Consider the following 21,322-nt stretch of genomic DNA (forward strand, 5'->3'; position numbering starts at 1 on the left):
TTATAGTATTTTTTTGTTCTTTTAAAGGAGATAAGGGCTATATCAATCAAATTGGCCCCAAAATACAATAAAATATTGTTCTGTACCAAACCATTTGGCTTATTATGAACAAGAACATCATTTCTATGAAAATCAGTTTACTTAAAGTTGATGATCTGATTGTAATTTTGATGTCATAATGAAAAAAGTTTTTTGGTTAAAAATTAGGGAAATTCTTAGAAAATTCCTCAATTTACATTGGTTTTTAGACTAAAATAGTAACCTTCACATTCTGTTACTGAAAATTGTTCATGACATGTTGTGTATAATGAGAATATGCAAAACATATCAAAAAGACTGAAGAATGTGGAGGTATCAGATTTTAACAATAATAGACTAAAAAGTATCAATTTTTTGTTGTATAATTTTTGAATAAATTGCAAAAAATCATCATTTTCATTATGCCATTTCTCATTTTAGTTTTGTAATTTTATATTAAGTTGTAAAACAATTAGGTATCAGAAGTTCAAATGCACATATCCGCGTATTGAAGACTGTAGAATGATATTTTATATTGGGGCCATTTAAGCTTTTTTAGACCCTACATCTATAGTAAAAATAATATGATCTATACTCATGAATTAAAGACTGAAAACTTATCTACTAATTACCATTTGAATTTAATAGTAAGAACAGCATTGAACAGTGTAGAAGTTGTAGAATATCAACTGGAAAAAAATCTATTCTCTAGGACTATGTTCTGAAAGAAACCAATAACAATTTTCCCCCTTTATGTTCTGTAGGAGTCTTGTGCTGAATTACTGAAGTCAGGATTAATATTATCAGCTGAAAGTCTGCGTATAAAACATCAGGATGACACAGATACTCAGCAGAAAATAAAGGAGTATGTCTCATATTTATGTTTAAAACGAAGTGTTAAGGAAGATGACCCAGGTTAATGTTTACAGATTTTATTCATATCTACATTTAAACAAATTTTTGCTTTTTAACTGCAGTCTAGTAGCCACATCTGCCCTTCATGCCTAGGTCTAAATTAAAAATAAATTTGTTTGTCTTTCAACAGCTGACCCGATTTAAAGGACCCAACCACTTTGGTGGGGAGACATATTGTTTTTGGCTCGTCCGTCTGTCTGTGTGTCCAACACAAAGTTAGTCAGCGCAACTCCTCTGAAACTACTGAACCGAATTTTACAAAACTTGTTATATAGCAAGAACATCATATATAGTTGTGCATCTTACCAGTAAATTTTGATCCCCCAATATTTGTAGGAATAATGCCTCTTTGAACTTAGAAATTTGCCAAAATCCTCAAAAATTATATTTCAGTTCAAATTCTCTTTTTAACTATTGAACTAAATTTTACGAAATGTGGAATGTAGCAAGAACATGATATGTTATTGTGCATATTACCAAGAAATTTTGATCCCCTTATTTTTGTGGTAGTTATGCCCCTTTGAACTTAGAAATTTGCCAAAAATCCTCATAATTACCTTGTCAGTTCAAATTCTCTGAAACTACTGAACCAGTGCAGCCTTCCAACAGAATTTTATAAAGCTGTCCTGTGGATCCAGTTTGTGGGACAAGGGAGACATATGTTTTTGCAGACTTCAATTATTTTATTGCCAAATATCTGATGCTTTTTTTTTTTTGTGGGTGGAGATCGGGGTGCTGATGCCCTTCTTGCCGTTTCTCGATCTGTGTCGTGAAAACGCTTAGAAAATCTGTTAATTTTTCTTTTTTTTAAAGCGCTTTCTCGACTTAATCAATATAATTTTAAGATGGATGCCTGACCCAACTAGGCTAAGTCCTAATGTTCTGTTATTCCAGAGGTGTTTACATTTACGATTTTGCTGTAATTTCTACGAAAATTGGCCAAAAAATACGATTTATGATTTGTACTGTTGAAACTACGGTTCCCCGATGTTAAAAACATAAATTTGTTTCTTCATTAAATCTTAGATTTAAACAAGTTCTATAGAGCACTTGAATGAAATGGTTAATTGTTATAGTGTCAAGCGCTTAGAAGACTTGATCAGAAAAGGAAGCATGGCTTCCAAGCGAAAGGGGGATTTCGTCATAGAAGATAAGTACAGCAGGGATGCGTGAACAAAACAATTATTTTTTAAACATAGAAGGCTTATTAAATTTAGTGCATTATATACATAAAGGTGTCCTTTTTGTTGGAAAATATGAAAATTTCAAAAACTACTGAGAACATGGCAAAACTACTGACTACTTGATATGGAAACAACAGAGGTAAACAGGTCTGTTACTCCATCAAAATAAAATACAGGAATATTTCAAAAAATGTGCCCTTTGTTATAAATATACATTTTTGTACTTGACAATTTCCCAAAAATTAATGGGCATGGAAAGATTTTCAAGATGGGTTTGAAGGCATCACGATGATTTGACCCTTGATAAAAGTTTCTGTCTTAACAAATAGCGAACAGCGTAAGTTTTCTCTGTAATTTTTAAATTGGACTTTGAAGAGGCAATTACAGTGGTTCACGATTTGATCAAAAACTTATGTAAATTTTTGAAGTTTTTAGAGATTCACTGGCAAATACTCAACAGTGACACAAACAAAACTGAAGACCTAGACATAGTGCTTATGGGTTGAGCAACAACACTGTCAACACTAGTAAATGTTTCTAGTCTGACATTGTTGATTTTGTTTGATATTAAATAAACAGTTTATTCAATGATATTTTATTAGGTCATTTGATATCAATTTCAAATTCTTGTGTCCGAGTATCAAACATTGACAAAAATATGGATAGATGTATATGTATTATGATTCAAGATATGAAACATTACATTTACAAACTTAACATATTAATGATATAACTGATACACCCTTTTTGCATAGCATCATAAACAACAAAGAAATAAGGATAATATAATACAAGTCATAAAAGATACAAAGACTAATTAATTACCTCACACATGTCACATCTCTTATACATTCAATTCTGCATTTCTTCCTCTCCAAACATTTCAATAAAATATTTTTTCCCTACCTTTCATTCCAAGCTTCAAATCATTGGGTAGGGAAACAACAGCATATTTTTATGTTTGCCCGTGATGTACATATAATGCATTATCTGTAACTCGAAAAGTAATGAACTATTATTATTTAGACTTAAGACAATGTTTATACACATATTGAAGATCTGCACCTTCAATTATGGACAAAAATGACTAACATTTGGTGGTGCAGGTCCAAACATGTTATCAGTCTTGTTCATTTAAAATTTTGTCGAAGTTTTTTTCCGCTGTCCTCATAAAATCATATCTGTATTTTCATTTAAGTTAAAATTTGAAGGTTGTGATATGGAAACTGTCAGAATGACAGAAAAATGTATGACAGGTTTATTTTTTGATACATGGTTCTCTGCCTTTGTCTTTTATCAATTTTACTGATTTTTGTTTCTTAGTTGTGGGACATTATTATACACATTCATGATATTTTTCAACTTTATCCTGTTATAAAATAATTTTCATTATTGAAGAAATGTATTCCTGATTATTTTCAGTAATCTATGCTTCAAATATATTACATGATTTCAGATACCAGTTACAAATTGTATTACGTATGGAAATACAGTCTATCTTGTATGGAGGGGACCAGAGTATTTCAGCCGCAGAAGATAAAGTGGAAGAGGTTTGTCATGATACAATTATTTTATTTAGGGATCTTTGGTAGGAAAATAAAGACTCAATGTAATCAATGTAATCACTGTGATCTTCAGCACATGACTGGGTGTGTTCAGAGTACTTCCTTTATTACTCCAACTAAAACTAAAACCATTCCAATAGGTAGTGAAATGAAGTTATAAGTTGGCAAGTCACTTGTCTGATGCCACTATTTTGATGCCACTAATTTGTGTGTGCATATTCCAAATAGAAGTATGTAGGCTGTTTGTTGCTTGGAATCAAATCATTGTGTTTTGTATTGGCGTGTTAATCCCTCATTGTGAATAGTTTTACTAGTTGATATGGATGATATGTTTTGATGGCATCTAGATCTAGTTTGAATTTTTAGAGTAGTATCAAAATTTTATTGCAGATTTTCGTTTTTAAAAATGGGACATTTGAATGCTGTTCTTTAATTCTAGTAGTTTTTAGTAAATATTTATGAAATTTTCAGAACTGATTATTACATTTGGATGTTCTTTATTTTAGATAGTAACATTACTGAGGACTATAAGTTTTATAACAGAACCAAAGCAATTGTCAGAATTTATGAAGAATACTTTAGTATACAAGTGAGTGCTGTATATTTTAAAATGAAAATAATTTCAATACTTTATCAATTAAGTTTTTAAATTTATTCAATTTGTAATGTTGAAAATTGGAATAGCTAGAAATCTTTTAGAAATTATGTTTCATAGTATTTTAGTTAATTCATATACATGTAATCAATTAAAATTGAAAATTCAAAAGATGTACTGCAATTAATTTAGTAAATTAAGATTTTTTTATTTGTAAGTTTATAAGCAGCCATACATGATTACAGAGTGTTATATCAGGTATTGGATTGGACATTTCTAAATTTTAGTTTTATCCACAACATGCCTCAGATGTTAGGTAGTATATATGATGAGTTAATGCAGCCATACCCAGCTGATTTAGAAGCAGTTCTATCTCCTGATGAAAGTGCTGGAGACTCCTCTGTTTTCAACCAATCAATGCAGAGTTGTGGAGATATGAGTGTTACCTCGCAGCCAGCATCCAATATGTCAGATGTCTTAATAAATAGACCAGAGAGGAAGGGTTCTAGGTATGAATACAGGCATGATATTTATCTAGTTTAAATCAGAATTCTGCTTCTTCAAATCCAGTTTGTACTATTATGATTATTTTTACAGTATATCATCTGTTTTTGCTTATTTGTACTTTTTGTTGGTTTAATAATCTCATGTTGATGCATTGTAAAAAAAGATGTTGCTCTTCAGAAAATTGAAATGAAATTCACTTATTTTCTTTTACAATATTTGTTTTCTAATACTTCAAAAGAATTTTTTAATTTCCATTGTTGTCAATTATTGTGGTTTTTAAAGTTAGTTATAAAGTTATTAACAAGAAATAAATTTTAATATAATTAGTCTACTTGAAAGCAGTGGTTTATCTACATTTATTTAAAAACACAAGAAAATCAGTACTTTAGATAAAAATAAATTTATACTTAAAATAAACTAGATGCATAATTAGGACAAGGATAAAAGCATGTCATACACCTGTCATTTTTTAGTTGAAAAAAAACAACAATAATGAATGGGAGCATTCAAACATAAAGACATACTTCAAATTAGAAATTTAATAAAATCCCTCTGTGCATTTTTTAGTTTCTTTAAGTCTTTTGGGTGGACAGACAGCCATATTCTATGACGATAGTCATATACCAGGGTTGATTTTCTTCCATTTTGTAGCAGATTTCTGCTATTTCAAATCTGGATTTTACCATTATGATTTTTTTTTATTGTATATTTACTTCTGATTTTCCCAGTTCACGCTTTGTTTGTTGACCTCGTAAAATAATCCCTGATATACATATCACAAATTTTTACCATACTAATATTATATAGGTATTGAGTGATTGGGGTGTCTGTCCTTCCTCTCTACCTTTATGCAGAGGGGGCCCATTTCTTATCTGTAACACAGTATCACAGTATTGAAACCAATATATTTTATAGATCAAGAAAGTTAGTTCACCATCCAAGTTTGGCTGACTTTGGACCAAAGAGACAGATAGTGGTAGCAACAAAACCAACTAAAGATAAACAAGAGGTATTATTGTACAAATCTTAATGAATATTTATAGGATACTAATTTGGAAAGGGTGGATGACCAAAATAGGATCAAGAGTGCAGAAGAATGCCTAGATTTAGCAAGTGTAAAGAACTTGTTCCACTCAATAAATCTTAATGTGTTCTTGTATTTTGGTTATTCGCAATAACAAATTGATTTTCCTATTATTATATAGATTATCTCCCTTATTTGTTGCTATTTTCAGTATGAAATTCAAAATTTGTAAACGAGGGATTTATATTCATGTTGTGATGTTTTGGCAGAAGAAAGTCCGAGAGTGTAATTTCCCAATTTATTTCACAATGTGAAGTATTGAAAAATTTTCATAGGGAACATTCGGTAAATCACTTCTATCTATATAATAATAAAAGATCAAATCAAGAAATCATAAACAGATAAAGAAAAAAGAAATTTTGGACCTCCTTTAATATGATTAATATGATAAATTATCAAGATTTTGTATTTCTAATTGAAAACCCTAGTGTAGACAAGTTTTACTTCTATATTATCACAAAACAGATTCGTTTATGCTATAAAATGTGTATTTTTACCTTAAATTATTCGAACAGTATATATATTTTATTTGAAGAAACTATCACTTTTTACAATTATATGTCAAAGTATACTCCAGCTCTTTTAGTCTGAGACACCAGTATATAGTAATTCTCATGTCCTTTTATCATTTATTAAACCCCCTACTCCATAGTAGTGTGGGGTATTCTGTTTTACCTGTGTCCATCATTTCGTAACTCCTGTTTTTTTATAATGAAATTCTATGCTGCTGTAAATCATAAGCTGTTGATAGTTTTATACAAATCTTCATATGGGTTTTCTGTATCATGGGATGTGCTCTAGTACTTTTATGTCATCTACTTCCTGTTTACCAAAAAAACATAAATTTTCCTAATATCTTGATGGAAAGCAGAGGTGTAATCAATGATTTCCAGATCACATGTTCTCCTGTGGTTAAGAGATTTTAAGAGATTTGATCTAGGGGAGAGGTTTAATTAATGATTTCCAGATCACTTGATCTCCAGTGGTTAAGAGATTTGATCAAGGGGATAGGTGTAATTAATGATTTCCAGATCACTTGATCTCCTGTGGTTAAGAAATTTTGTCTAGGGGAGAAGGGTAATTAATGATTTCCAGATCACTTGATCTCCTGTGGTTAAGAGATTTTATCAAGGGGATAGGTGTAATTAATGATTTCCAGATCACTTGATCTCCTGTGGTTAAGAAATTTTATCTAGGGGAGAAGGGTAATTAATGATTTCCAGATCACTTGATCTCCTGTAGTTAAGAGATTTTATCTAGGGGAGAAGGGTAATTAATGATTTCCAGATCACTTTTTCTCCTGTGGTTAAGAGATTTTATCTAGGGGAGAAGGGTAATTAATGATTTCCAGATCACTTGATCTCTTGTGGCTAAGAGATTTGATCTAGGGGAGATGTGTAATTAATGATTTCCAGATCACTTGTTCTCCTGTGGTTAATAGATTATTATCAATAAGCTTATTTTTATGTATAATTTATATAAAGTTTTATATACACACTTGAAAAAGAATGTAAATATAGTTCAGAACATGCAAAACAATTGTGATTGATTTGCATAATTTTTTATCATTGCCCTTTACAGATAACAGATGAAAAAAGAAAGAAAAGAGCCAAAGGTATTGTAATAATTTTACTTACAGAATAACAAGAGAGAAATTATTATCAAACACTACCAATGCACTTACTGATTAGTCAGTAGGTACCTAACAGTCATGGATCAGTCAAGTAGGTGTTGAGTTATACAGATCTTTTGTAGTTTCTATGAATTTTTACTACAGATTGTTAATCTTTCTATAGTACCTATGTAAAAAATATCACAAAATCCAGGATTTTACAGAACATTTTCATAAAATACAGCCACAAGTAAGAATTATCTTTAAATAGCATAATAGACAGGTCTGAAATGGTTGCCTCCAATATTTTAGTGCTTAAACATTATTCACAAGTATGAAAGAATTTTATGAGGAGAATCATTATAAACATGTAAAACTTTAGATATATTTATTTAATTTTTAGAGAAAGAAAAGAGAAAGTTGGAAAGAAGACAGTCAGTAGCTGTCATGGAAACTGTTAAAAACTCTTCAAGGAAGAGAAAATGGTCTGGTGGATTAAAAAGTCCTAAATGTAAAATTTTATAAATAAGATCTGCATATTATCTGTAAGAGTATAGTAGAGAACTTTCAATTACAGAAGGCATACCTGAATAATGTATTAAACAGCATATAACATACAATACTCTGACTTGTAATAGTAAAATTCAGATGTAATATGCCCATGAGACTACCACTCTGGCTGAAGCAAAAAATAAGGGGAAAAAGTTTGAATAATAATAGGCCAGTTTTTCATTAAAGGTATATTCTCAAACATGATGTCATTTCGATAAATGAATGAAAATGAATTAATAAAAGCTGGTTTTTGCACCACTTCACTTTGTAATACCTGTACTAATTAAGAAACATGTGGAATTATTTCAGTTTGCCTATTTATCTGTGATATTGTTGGTTTGTATAATTTAATATCTCCCATCGTGATTCATTGTATGACTTTAGCAGTTTTGTTATTGTCTATGTTTATGTCATTAACATCGTAACATCTTCTATTAAAATGAATATAAAAATAATTTTGTTGAATTATTTATGGTTTTATTTAAACCAATGTTTAATTTAATGTACTAGATTGCAAAAATTTACTCATTTTATAACCATTTAATTCTTCTTAAATTTTTAGATAACTTGAAATCTCCTCACAAGAGGTTGGTGTCAGAGACTCCAGCTCATAAACAGAAAAGTCACATGATGTGGAAGCGAATGGAGAAGGAACGTAGGAGAACATTGAGTGTTGTTGATGTGAAGGTCATAGCCGAGTCACCTGTCAAAAAGGGTATGTGTTCTTTTATCAGATTACGATAACTTGTGACAATTAACGTGTATTTTTTACTTCATTATACTCCCACATGCCACAAATACTTTTCCATCCTCATAGGATTTCAGTCAAATTTTTCTTAGCTTTTCATATATGGTACACTCTTTTAAAATGATGATTCGTAGCTATGATCCTTTTTTTCTGTTATGCTTGATCTCAGTTATTGGTTTGGTAGAGGTAAGAACATGTTAAATTTTAAGCTGTGAAAAAATTATTGTAGGTTCTCAGGCACTGCTGTGTCCCTAAATACTCTCATGTTGGTTATTATTATTCTTTGGCAAGAAAATTATAAATTAAAAAATCTGGAATTTTTTTTTTGTTTGTGTGTCTGGTCCGGAAAACAGTTCCTGTTTTATAAATTTGTCATAGGGATTGTTTGCACACTTCACAGGAAGGTTCAAAATGCTTCAGCAGATGCAGTTATTTGACATAGATTAAAACATGGTCAAAGTTGTGCAAATTGTATCTCTAGAAAGATTTTGATGCAATTGAGTATTATACACAACTTTTCCTCCACTCATGCACATATTCTAAACTGTATAGTAAATATTTATCAGCTTGAGAAGAATGAAATATTTCACAGGAATGTCGTCTACTTGCTTCTGACGGAAAACAAAATCAGCCCTCCGCTTCTTTTTCTGGTGTTTGATTTATCAAAATATCTTATATCGCCAGTTCATGCCTGGAACTTCCCTACTGTTTCTGAACGCTACACAAAAATATAGTCCAAATGTAATTCCTTTTTATCATTCAATACATCTTTTATAAACTGTAAATATGTTTCAAGCAATAATTCATCTCAATAATATTCTATTATTTCTGCAAAGAAAATTAAGATCTAGTACTCATATGAACTGAAGATTTGAGGAATTCCTTTTTGGATGTTTGGTAATAAATTAGCATTTAGGGAATGAAGCTTTTGCAGTAATGTGCCAAGAAGCATTAAATGTGCTAAGCTGGTTCCATTTAATAAAATTATCAGTCAAAATCTCCATCCTATCTTCAATATTTTATGACTAATAATCAGGAAGTGAAGAGCAGTGATTTTAACCAAGTAAAATTGGTGGGAAAATTCAAATTGATAAATACTGTGAAGGTATTTATATTTATGGGTACCAATTTTTTCGTGCATTCAAGAAAAAGTGCAGGTTCATGGATTCTTAAATTTGTGGATTTCTCATTTTTAAAAAAATGGTTTCTGCTCTTTGGCAGGGTTTTAGCTAAGATTTTGAGGGCTTTAGTCACTTTTGCGTAAAGCACAAATGACATATTATGGGCAGCAGATTTTTGTAAATAGTCAATAGTATCATAAACTATATAAAGACATAAACATGCTTAATATATTTATTTTTATTTTAAGTTTACAGATACAGACATAACAATAAATATAATAAATGTTGCAATAAAATTACTATTAGAAAAATAGGTCTTTTTACATCATGACAACGCTTTGATGCATTAAGTCTAGAAATAGTTACTATTTGACGAAAGCTACTATTATGGTATGAGAAAATCTTCCTGTCCTTTCCCAAACACCTCACCTCAAAAGCCCTCTTCAACGTAAAACTCCTCAGATCAGAAGGATGGAGACAGATCTTTAGAAGAGAATAGACTGATGAAACCTTGAGTCTGTTCCTAAGATACATGTAGGTCTTGATCAGATTGTATACCTACTAAATCCCCTCTCACGGTCACCAGATGATAAAGCTGAAACTAGACAGATAGAAAGAGCCTTGCCACATTGGCAAAATCATTTTGAACTCTGTAAGCGGTTTCTCCGTGATGTCTTACTGCTGGGTGGTAATTTTTTAGTAACCTTTGACCCCGGATCATGAGTCGAATTGAAGAAGTCTGTAATCATTGTGTATTCGTTTCAAGAAGAAAGAGAATCGTAAAATAAATATTAATCGTTGATTAATACTTCCTAACTGTCTGGCATTGCCTTAAAATTAATTGAAATCCATTAGATGACCTAATGATCATTAGGAGCAAAAAAGATAATCCCAGGACTCTCACTCGTATTCAGCCGATCGTTTTCGACCGCTGGAAATAGCTTCAAGGTGACTTTTAAGTCCATTTAAAATATAACTTATATGTATAATTAATTTAAGGATTAGTCGTGTTAGACGTTTTCGATCTTTAATGGATGCTGACCGATATTTACTCCTATATAAAAACAAACCCTTCACGAAACTTGCACATATATATAGCTATCTATTTTTAGAAATTTAAATGCACACTCTATAAAAATAGTGTCTCGGATGTGTGACTGGTTAATTGATTGATAAATTAATTGTTGTTATTTTGAAGGATTATTAATGATGCACATGTGAGGCTTGCCAGGTTAACAACAATAGAATGTATTTCACACTTGGTTGACCCGGTTATTACCAAGCGCGGCCGTGGGGTCATAAATTTGTCAAAGCGTTAGGCCAGGTGAAATGGTGGAACTTTCGATTGACAGTTTATTACGACTTTCATATTTAAGGTGACGACATTATCGAAAATTTATCTGAAATACTTTTTAAATGGAATTTTTGTATACACTTTTCAAATTTTAAGTGACGAAAACAATCTGAAATATTTTCGTCATCTATGAATTCCTTTTGTAAATGGCGAAAATGACGAGCGCTAGCTAAATCACTGCTTTGGGAATTGGCTGGACCTGAGTCTCTGTCTGCAAGATAAAGTGTTCATTCACAATATAATTTATGTGATGACTGCATGAAAACGTGATCAAAACTCAATAATTAAATCGAAATTCCATTAAATTAATTAAACAAATGATTTTCTTCAAACTATTTCAAAAGAAATTAATTATTATGGTAATTAACATTGATTGAACTGCTATTGATAATTTCAATTTGCTTTAATTTCTAACAAAAAGTAAATGTCTAGCTACCCAAGCCCTTAGCAAATGGTAACCCAAGCTCAGAATATACTCACTAAGCATTTGATGTTACTCATTGGTAATCAATTGCCTTAAAATAGAGGCCATACAATGACAATGGCTTATCACTTTCAAAATGTCGTTGACACAGTAGTTAAAAATGGGCCTAGTCAGGACGAGAGAACCTGCTACACCTGGGTTACCCAACCCAGCAGACTGCTCTACAAACTAGGGTGCTGTCATTTATCGTCCAGGCAGCTAACGATGCTGTCAACACAATCACCCAGACGACAGAACCTGCTACACCTGGGTTACCCAACCCAGCAGACTGCTCTACAAACTAGGGTGCTGTCATCGTCCAGGCAGCTAATGATGCTGTCAACACAATCACCGATACGACAGAACCTGCTACATCTGGGTTACCCAACCCAGCAGACTGCTCTACAAACTAGGGTGCTGTCATCGTCTAGGCAGCTAACGATGCTGTCAACACAATCACCCAGACGACTAACTCACGCAAAAGAAGGAGAGGTGATTACAATACCTATGACGAGCAGCCCCGTGCTAAAATTGCCAAGTACGCAAATGACAATGGTGTAGCTAGGGCATCTAGAAAATTTACAGCTGATCTAGGACGTAAAGTCAGCGAGACCATGATTCGCAGCATGAGAGATGCCTACATCAAAATCAAGAAGAAAGGTGCATACAGAATTACAATTTTATTCATAATAAAATAAAACATGCCTTCCCTTTCATGTTCATTAATTTATATTAAAATTGAAAAAAATTAAATCCCATTCCCATTTAGTTAATTCATTAAAAGGGAAACTCTCTCTGAAAACTGTATTTACATTTAGTATCAAATTTTATTTTAAATTTTGTTGAAAAAAGAAAAATTAAGATATTTTGTGTTGAACAAATGTTAAGAAAACAAAGAGCAAGACAGATGATATATAACGGTCTCATTTGACACTCCCTGAGGGTACATGTACCAGTTTATTATTACAGTTTGTTGTTTATTCAGTAGGATATGAACATGTTTTGACAGTAATTCAGGGCTATGCCTCATTAATTTTTAATACTTTTTAACTTAATATTTCATGTTTATTCAATTTATGAAGCTGTCAAATTATTTTCCTTACTGTTTCACAGGAAATCCATGAAAAATAAATAGTTCATTTTTTCACGATTTTTATTCAATACATTTCAGCTGGCACAGAACTGGCAGCACTACCACATTCAACTCGTGGGAACCCACTACTCTTAGGAGACCTTGACTCAAAAGTTCAGGACCGGATATGCCAAGTCCACATCAACAGTGGAGTCGTCAACGTTAGGATTGTCATGGCCACCGTGGAGGCCATAGTCATTAAATTTGCCTGCCATCGCCTTCAACGCTACGGTGGACATATCACTATCAGCAAGACCTTGCAAAGTGACTACTACGTCGTATGGGATTCATCAAACACAAGGGGACCAAGGCAGTCAAAAACCTACCAGAGGACTTTGACACCATACACCAGAACTATACTGACAAGATAAGCACCGTTGTACAGGAACACAAGCTTCCTGACTCGCTTATCATCAACTGGGACCAGACAGGGTGTCAACTTATACCAGGCGGTGATTGGACCATGGAGCAACAGGGAACTCAGCAGATCACCATTTTTGGACTAGACAACAAACGCCAGATCACTCTTCTTCTAGCCGTGACCAAAGCTTGGGCACTTCTGCCACCACAACTCATCTATGCACGTAAAATAAACAGGTGTTTACCAAAGGGTGTTGACTTTCCAGAAACCTGGGACATCACCTACACAGAATCCCACTGTAGCAACGAGGAGACCATGATCCGATAAGCCAACAACGTCATCATTCCATATGTAGAAGACATCAGAGAGTCACCTCCACTCACCAGAGACAACCAGAAAGCAATAGCCATCTTTGACATCTTTAAAGCGCACCATGGGGAAAAACTTCTCAACTTGCTCAAACAGAACGACATCATTCCACCGATTGTCACAGCTGCCTGTAAGGACAAGCTACAGCCTCTTGACCTGTCAGTGAACAGAAAGTACAAAGAAGAACTCAAAGCACACTTTCACGACTGATACTCAGCACAGGTCATCCAGTTCATCAACCAGCAAGAGGACAACAGTGGGCAGACCGACAGTGTAGTCGTAGACCTGAAAACATCGGTGCTGAAACCAATCCACGCTAACTGGGTCATCTCTACTCATAGCAAGATGGAAACCTGTAAAGACTTGATCCAGCTTGGCTTCCGAAAAGCCGGTTTGTTATAGACTTTTTAAAGCAAAGTGATAGATAATAATAGGATAATTAATTGGAAAGAGTGAATAACCAAAATGTGATTACGAGTGTCGAAGACCGCCTAGATTTAACGAGTGTGCGGAACTTGTTTCACGCACGAGTTAAATCTCAATGCGTTCTTGGCACGAGTGATCATATTTTGGTTATTCACGATATCCAATTGATTATCCTATTTATTATATAGATTTCCTTCATTATTCATTGTTATTTTCAACATAGATTTAAAATTTTGTGAATGGCAGATTGATATTCGTGTTGTGGGGTTTTGGCGGGAGAAAGCATGAGAATGAAATTACTGAATTTATTTCACAGTGTGAATTATCGACAAAAATTACACTGGGAACATTCGGTAAATCACTGCTATCTATATAATAAATAGGTTTAGTGCTTTATGACTCTTAAGTATAAAAGAAATTTTTGTATGTTTCATGTAGTGCTGTAAAACATGTTTTCATAACATTATTTTTGTTATTCTTGTAATGCTTTATTAGTTAATATTGTAATAAATATGAGACAAATAATTTGTTAAAAAATTTATTCAGATTAAAAAAAAAATTCAACATACATATTCAATAAATGGATCTGACATAAGATCAACACTCTAGGAACAGTGACTAGTAATACCTACAAAAAGAAAATGAAGTATATATAAGTGAAATAATAAAATAATGAAATTGAAACAATCAAATATAGAAAAAAATACAGTATAAAAAGCGATCCAATACTCCACTCGTGACATTCTAGACCAATTTGCATAAAATAAACACTTTACTGAAACAACGATTCTCATAACGGAAGTTGGTTATACTTTCAAAATTAGATTAGCGTTTAATTTTACACAAATAAAAATGGAAATACTTACAAAAAAGTTTTGAAGTGAAACCAAACAATATTTGAGATATGCATGGTCAATTTGTTCGTCAATTTAGTCTGAACAATTTCGTTAAAATCCCTCAGATAACTATGTATGTCACACAACACAATCAACGGTGTCCATGGTCAACACCCAAAAACTATTAGTTGGACTTACTATTTGTTGGATTCTTAAATTTGTGGATTAACCCACCCACGAAAACCACAAAAATTGGTACCCCTCAATAATTATACTTCCAGAGTATGTCTAGTTTTTTTAAATCAGAATGTGTTGATCACAGATTATTTTCTTAGGTGAAATTAGTTCCATTTGAGTATGATTACTGTGTATGATAATACTCTGTCGGAATACTTTTGAATGTGATTGCAAATGAACTTTTGGACAAGTTTAGAAAATTGGGGAAAAGTTGAAACAATAACAAAATTTGTAAAAATGTGTGAAGTTGGATACTGTTTAACTATCAATTACAGTTTTTACTTCAGAAATCAGTAATTGATTGACATTCAGTTTATAGTCCTGTTTATTTTATATCGTATAATCTTTGAAATTTTGTTCATGCTACAATTTTCACAAGAATCAAAACCCCCAGTGCTAACAACACTTTGAATTAAAAAATTGGCCTAAGAACCTAGTCATATTTTTTGGTATGGCCTTTTTGTGGCTTCTACTACATAGAATGATTATTTGGTATGCAGAATTGACATGATGAATTGTATGTTTACTCTTATTCACATTTCTGTCAAACCTAAACTTCCTGTTGATATATTCATTAAAATGTGTAAGCGGCCTGTAAATATATCATGGTTTAATGAACTTAATGAGTAAAAACATAATCTAGTAACCCTTTTCTGTCACCCAACTGCAACATGGAAGGGGACATAGAAATGCTGGTGACCTTGCATGTGTCTCTCCATCTGTCCGACAAACTTTGTAGACAGAACTCCTTGGATACTGCTTAATGGATTTTGTTCAAATTTTGTGGGGTTGTTAGTCACCATATGAAGTAATTCTTATTGCACTGCCATTTTTATTCGACAAATTTTACAGGAGTTATGTGACTGTCGAATTTGTACATGCTCATTTTGGACACTACTCCTCGGACACTGCTGCTCAGATTTAGCTTAAATTTTACAAGACTGTTAGTCATAATATGTAGTTGATCAGATTGCACAGCAATTTTGATTCTACAAATTCTAAAGGAGTTATGGGGCTTTGTCACTTCAGTATGGTTACACGTAGCAATCTTGTTTAACTTGAAATGGCCATGACAATTACAAGCTTTGCCGTGTGAATTAATTTAACAGTACCGGTAATTGTGAAAATGTGAAAATTATTATTCTTATATCAGATTTGGCTATATAGGACTACATCACTCTTTTAAATTTATAAAAATGATAACAAGAAAGAATATCTTTGTTAAAATAATTATATTGTGGTGATACATGTACTTTAATTTTAACATTCTAATTTTTTATATTTTTAGATGAGCCAGATTTAGCAGACAAAAAATGTCCATCACAGAAGAAGAGAGCATTGAATACTGTAAGGAGATCTTTCTATTCTGCTGGACCAATAAGTCGATCTAGGAGTTTGACTAATAGTTTAGAACTGGCTGATAGAATTGCTGGTAGAAATACAAGTTATGCGAAGAAAAACAAAAGACAAAGTTTATTTGATTTGAAGTCACCTGATAGGAACTCATCTTTCCTTCTTTCCCAGTTAATGGGTAGTCCTGGATCTACAAAGAAAACACCAGGGAAGAAACTGACTCTCAGTCAAGCATTACAGTCTCCAAGTCAGAATACTAGATCAAAAACCCCTAGTAAAACTATGTCTTCACAAAAAGCACTGTTTAAGGACAAAAGTCCTAAGAGATCTATCAAGAAACTCTCTTTTACACCAGTGAAAACTGAGACTAATGTCTCAGTTCCAGATTCACCTTGTATGAACACTAGGTCACATACACCAAGTAAAATCAATTGTACTCCTCCTAAATCTCCATCAACCAGCAGCCATTTTCTTCAGTCTCCTAGCCAGAACACTAGATCAAAGTTCACTCCAACAAGACATAGTGTGAAAGCCAAACTTTTTGTTGTCAGTCCTGAATCAAAGCAGAAAACTACAAATAATAACATCAGTACTAACCTGAGAAAAGGTCTTGATTCATTATCTAGCTCAACAAAAGCTTTTAATTCTTCAAATGCAGGCCTAACTGTTAATAAATCAAAAGACAAGGTAAACCACATGGGAGATAACTTGGAGAAAACTCCATCACCTACTAAGAAACCTGTTATTAAAACACCAGGCTCACTGGACAGTTGGCCTAGAAAGAAAAAATGGACAAAGATTAAATATGAAGAAAGTCCGAAGGTAATACAACGGAGAAAAGAGATCAAAACTGAATACTGTGAGTCGGTCAAAAGTTCACATTCAAATACCAGTAGCTCTGATGATGATGAAGTTGTTATCAGGGTTACTGACAAATTAGATTCAGATGATAAAATGCCATACCTGAATGAAATTGACAGCTCTTCTATGAAAACACATAGCCTTTCATCAAAGAGAAGTTTAGCCTTGTCACCTGATGGATGTTTGGAATCACCTGCAAAACGTAAATGTTTTTCACCATCAAAATCAAACAGATCAACTCCCTTGTATACTGGTATGACAAACGATAAAGATGAAATAGAACCAAAGTTAAAAATTTCTAGGAAAAGAACTTCAAATTTTTCACCAGATAATTCAGTTTTTTCTCCAGGTAAAAGGTTGAAGTCATCGAGTCAGGGTTCTGGGTCACCAAAGAAAGGATTATCACTGCATTCACATCTTTTAACAAGAAACTTTTCTAACTTATCAGATGGTATGATGTCAAGTCAGGGATTTGATATCAATAGTCGTAGTTCACAAGGGAGCAGCCTATCTCAGGATATTCTATCTATAGCAGACAATGACTCAGCATCAGTTGATGAGGTGTTTTCATCACCAACAAGGAAATCCAGGAATTCTGTATTATCTCAATCAAATGCAGAAAAGAACAACTCTGATTTAGGTATCTGTAGAACAGAATCTCCAGTATTTGGATCTTCAAAAAAGGACAAACTTCAAAGCAGACTAAAAAGTCAGGACTTTAATGTGGGGAAAAACTGTGATGAGAATTTAGCAGCAATTACAAGCCCATGTGCTAAAATGCTACAGGCTGAAGATGACAATTCTACAGTTTCTCCATCAGCAAGGAAATATTCACCCAGTGTCTCAGCGAAAAGTCTCTGTCATTTGATTAGCTCTCCTCTTTTGAACTCTTCTACTGTGAAGGAAAATAAAGATCAAAATAGTCCAAAAATAGATCAGGACAGTATTAATATTAGAAGACAAAAAATGTCTGGAAGAATAAGGAGATCATTGATTCAGAACTGAATGAAAATTGTAGAAAAAAATTATATGTATTTTTTTTACTAGTAGTATAAATTTAGTGTCTTATTGTCACATAACCAGTGTATTGCTATCATGAAACATATATTTAAGTTAACATTTTGGTATCTCTTAAAATTTTATGTACAGGCATTTTTTTCTCCCTGAGAAGAACTGGTATATAAGAAATTATGAGGAAATAATTAAATGTAGATGTTAAAAGTGATCATGATATTATACCCAATGTTATTAAGGAATTCCCTGACATGTATAATTGATCATCAGATGAATATGTGATGTAAAGAAACTTGTCGATTTCCAATGTTTTACGAAGGACTTGGAAGGGGGGTTGGGTTGGATGCAGACACTTTGAAAATGAGGGGTGCCATCTGGGGTTCCCCAAAATAAGGGGGTGATAGGACATTATTTGCCATTTTTTGTCAATTTTACACATGAAAATTACAAATTTTCCTGTACAAATTCAGGTATTGTTTATATGGAATAATGACATTTTATGTTGCACCTTTAAATTAAAAACTGTGGTTCTACAATAGCTGGAAACACTTATATTAAAGTTTTGGTGACCCACTTATTTTTGTTATTTTTAAGGTCTATCATGAAATGGTCTGTATGGTGTGGTAAAATTTTGTGCTGTTAATTAAAGCAATGAATAAGTAATACATTCAATATTCCGAAACTCAATGTTTGGTAGTGTTTGATGGAGATTTACTTACGTGATATTAATAAGTGTTTAATAATTACAGGGTTTATCACACTAATCAAAATGGCAATTCTTTTTGTCAATCTCCCTCTTGAGAAATTATTATTATATAAATAGCAGTGATTTATCCTGTGTTAAAAAATTATGATAATTCACACGAATTAATTTGGTACTTTCACTCTTGGACTTTCTCCCCACAAAGTATCACAACAGGAATATCAATCTGCTGATCACAAAATACAAAATTTATTTTGAAATGGCAATAAATTATAGAGAAAATCTGTATAATAAATAAGATGATCAATTGGTTTTCAGGAATAACCAAAATTTAATTACTCGTTCCATGAACACTTGAAGATTTAACGTGCACAGAGCAAGTTCCGCACACTCGTTAAATCTAGGTGTTCTTCAGCACTCATGATCATATTTTGGTTATTCTGTCTTTCCAGTTAATTATGAGAGTGCATTACAAAATCTCAGACATCCAATAGTAAGATTTTAAGTTCTCAAAGGAGGCACTCCCAAGTTAAAGAACATTTAAATTTTACTCAAGGGTGTCAGATTTCCTACATGTAGTCTTGCACTTTCTGGAGGTCTTTGATTCCTTTTCTCACTTATTTTTTTTAAAGCTGCATTAGCTGCCAAATTTGTTCGGTTTTGATTCTACTGAATTTTGCTGATTCAATGAAATAAGTTAGTAGTAATGCAATTGAAGCAATAAATGTCGATAATACCTACAGAATATTGTGAAAATAACGTTTTTTCAATCAGAGAAGACCAATAGGTCTGATCTAATTATTTTTCGCCATTACTTCCAAAGATTGCCGACAGTACATTCACCTGGGTTAAAAATACTTAACCTTTGTAAAAAAATAACAATAAGGGATACACAGGTAAGCACATGTTTTGTTTTCATTTCATTTCATCTACTTCTTGATTAGTTTTCAAATAAATAATGACCATATTTGAGCCACATTATATCACAATAGGTAAATTTCAAAAGGATCCTAGCGTTATATTCGAACTTTTTCATTTACGGCTAGAGTCCGTCAGTCTTCCTCACCGTTGAATAACTACTTTCGTTTGCAATCAGATTTGTTATTAAAGAAGCTTTCTTTTATTGATTTATTAGGTCTGTCATATTTTTTTTCTTTTCTCTTAATAAGTACTAATAATATTTAAAACCATGTCTTCATATTATATGTATCATATCTTCATTTATTAACTTTGTATTTGACAACAATTGTGATATATTACTAGTTATTGCTAGTAAGTAACATTAAATAGTCAGACATTTATCACTATTTTCTTTACACTTATCTCCAAAGGATTCTCATTTTACAGCTCTATATATATTAACTAGTATTTTCATCTATTTACAACTGAAACCTAGACAAGATAATGTCCTTTTTAAAGCTGCTGTTTTCAATTGGGTTCTTCGACATTTCATGCAACCAGAAATATTTCACCCACCAGCCAGACTGGTTCACTGCCTCATGTAGCATGAGAGAAATACCTTACTTTTTTCCTTGGAAAAAAAAAACGAAAAAACAGTGAATACCTGAAAGAGTTGAAGAAAAAAAACCCAAATCATCTTGTAATAACCAATGTTCAATTCTGTATAGTTTCAAACTAGTTTACTATTTTGTCTCTCCTTATTGAGGCAGTGAACCAGTTTGTCTGGCATGGGAGTTATTTTCCTTTGCATGACATGTCTAAGGAGCAGTGCATGAAATATAAAATCACATCTTATTTCAGTCTTTATGTTACAATACAAAGGTGTTGATGTGTAGTCATACATAAACAATAAAGTCCAAAGCTACTTCAACTCTACAAAATACTTGAAATAACTTAGAGAACATGTACATAAAAACCAACAACAAAAAAACCATGAACTCCACGGAAAACTTTTGGAGTCTATGGCCCATGTGATCCAGTAGGGAAAGTGTCCCTTGCTTTTCTAGAATTGATCATATGGTGTCACATTTAAGTTGGATGAAAGGTTGTGGTGACTGATGTCTTGCAGCATCATAACCATGCTCCATATGCTTATTTGTAAGAAGTCTTAACACAGTACAATATAATGCTTTGCCGTGTGCAGCTTAATATGACTGCAGAGGTCAAACCCTGAACAGTTGGGGCAAGAATGAACACACCATTCAAGCTTGATACAACTGAATTTTGATTGCAATTTGATATTTGACACAGAAAATGAATTAGACCAGAATTGCAGTGGCCCCTTTTTTGTCCTTATTACTCAATGACCACAATCCCTAACATCAATCCCGTTCTTCCTTTGGTACAATTTC

At 32.6% G+C, this 21,322-nt stretch overlaps 1 protein-coding gene and 1 pseudogene across 1 annotated transcript in view; both read left to right on the forward strand.

Moving 5' to 3' along the window:
- The window catches only part of LOC148622181 (treslin-like), a 30,754-nt gene extending 10,443 nt beyond the window's left edge, over positions 1 to 20,311 (forward strand). The window contains exons 10-18 of the mRNA XM_088571805.1: positions 783 to 883; positions 3,574 to 3,667; positions 4,189 to 4,271; positions 4,565 to 4,786; positions 5,700 to 5,793; positions 7,450 to 7,483; positions 7,884 to 7,991; positions 8,595 to 8,747; positions 16,368 to 20,311. Of these exons, the coding sequence (XP_088427931.1) occupies positions 783 to 883; positions 3,574 to 3,667; positions 4,189 to 4,271; positions 4,565 to 4,786; positions 5,700 to 5,793; positions 7,450 to 7,483; positions 7,884 to 7,991; positions 8,595 to 8,747; positions 16,368 to 18,298 (2,820 nt within the window). The 3' untranslated portion in view covers positions 18,299 to 20,311. The remainder of the gene's footprint in view (positions 1 to 782; positions 884 to 3,573; positions 3,668 to 4,188; positions 4,272 to 4,564; positions 4,787 to 5,699; positions 5,794 to 7,449; positions 7,484 to 7,883; positions 7,992 to 8,594; positions 8,748 to 16,367) is intronic.
- On the forward strand, positions 11,132 to 14,095 carry LOC148622182 (uncharacterized; annotated as a pseudogene).
- Positions 20,312 to 21,322: the final 1,011 nt, after the last annotated feature.

The sequence above is a fragment of the Perna viridis genome, chromosome 3 (assembly GCF_037379345.1).
Source record: "Perna viridis isolate PV_CMFRI_1.1 ecotype Kerala chromosome 3, ASM3737934v1, whole genome shotgun sequence".
NCBI lineage: Eukaryota > Metazoa > Mollusca > Bivalvia > Mytilida > Mytilidae > Perna > Perna viridis.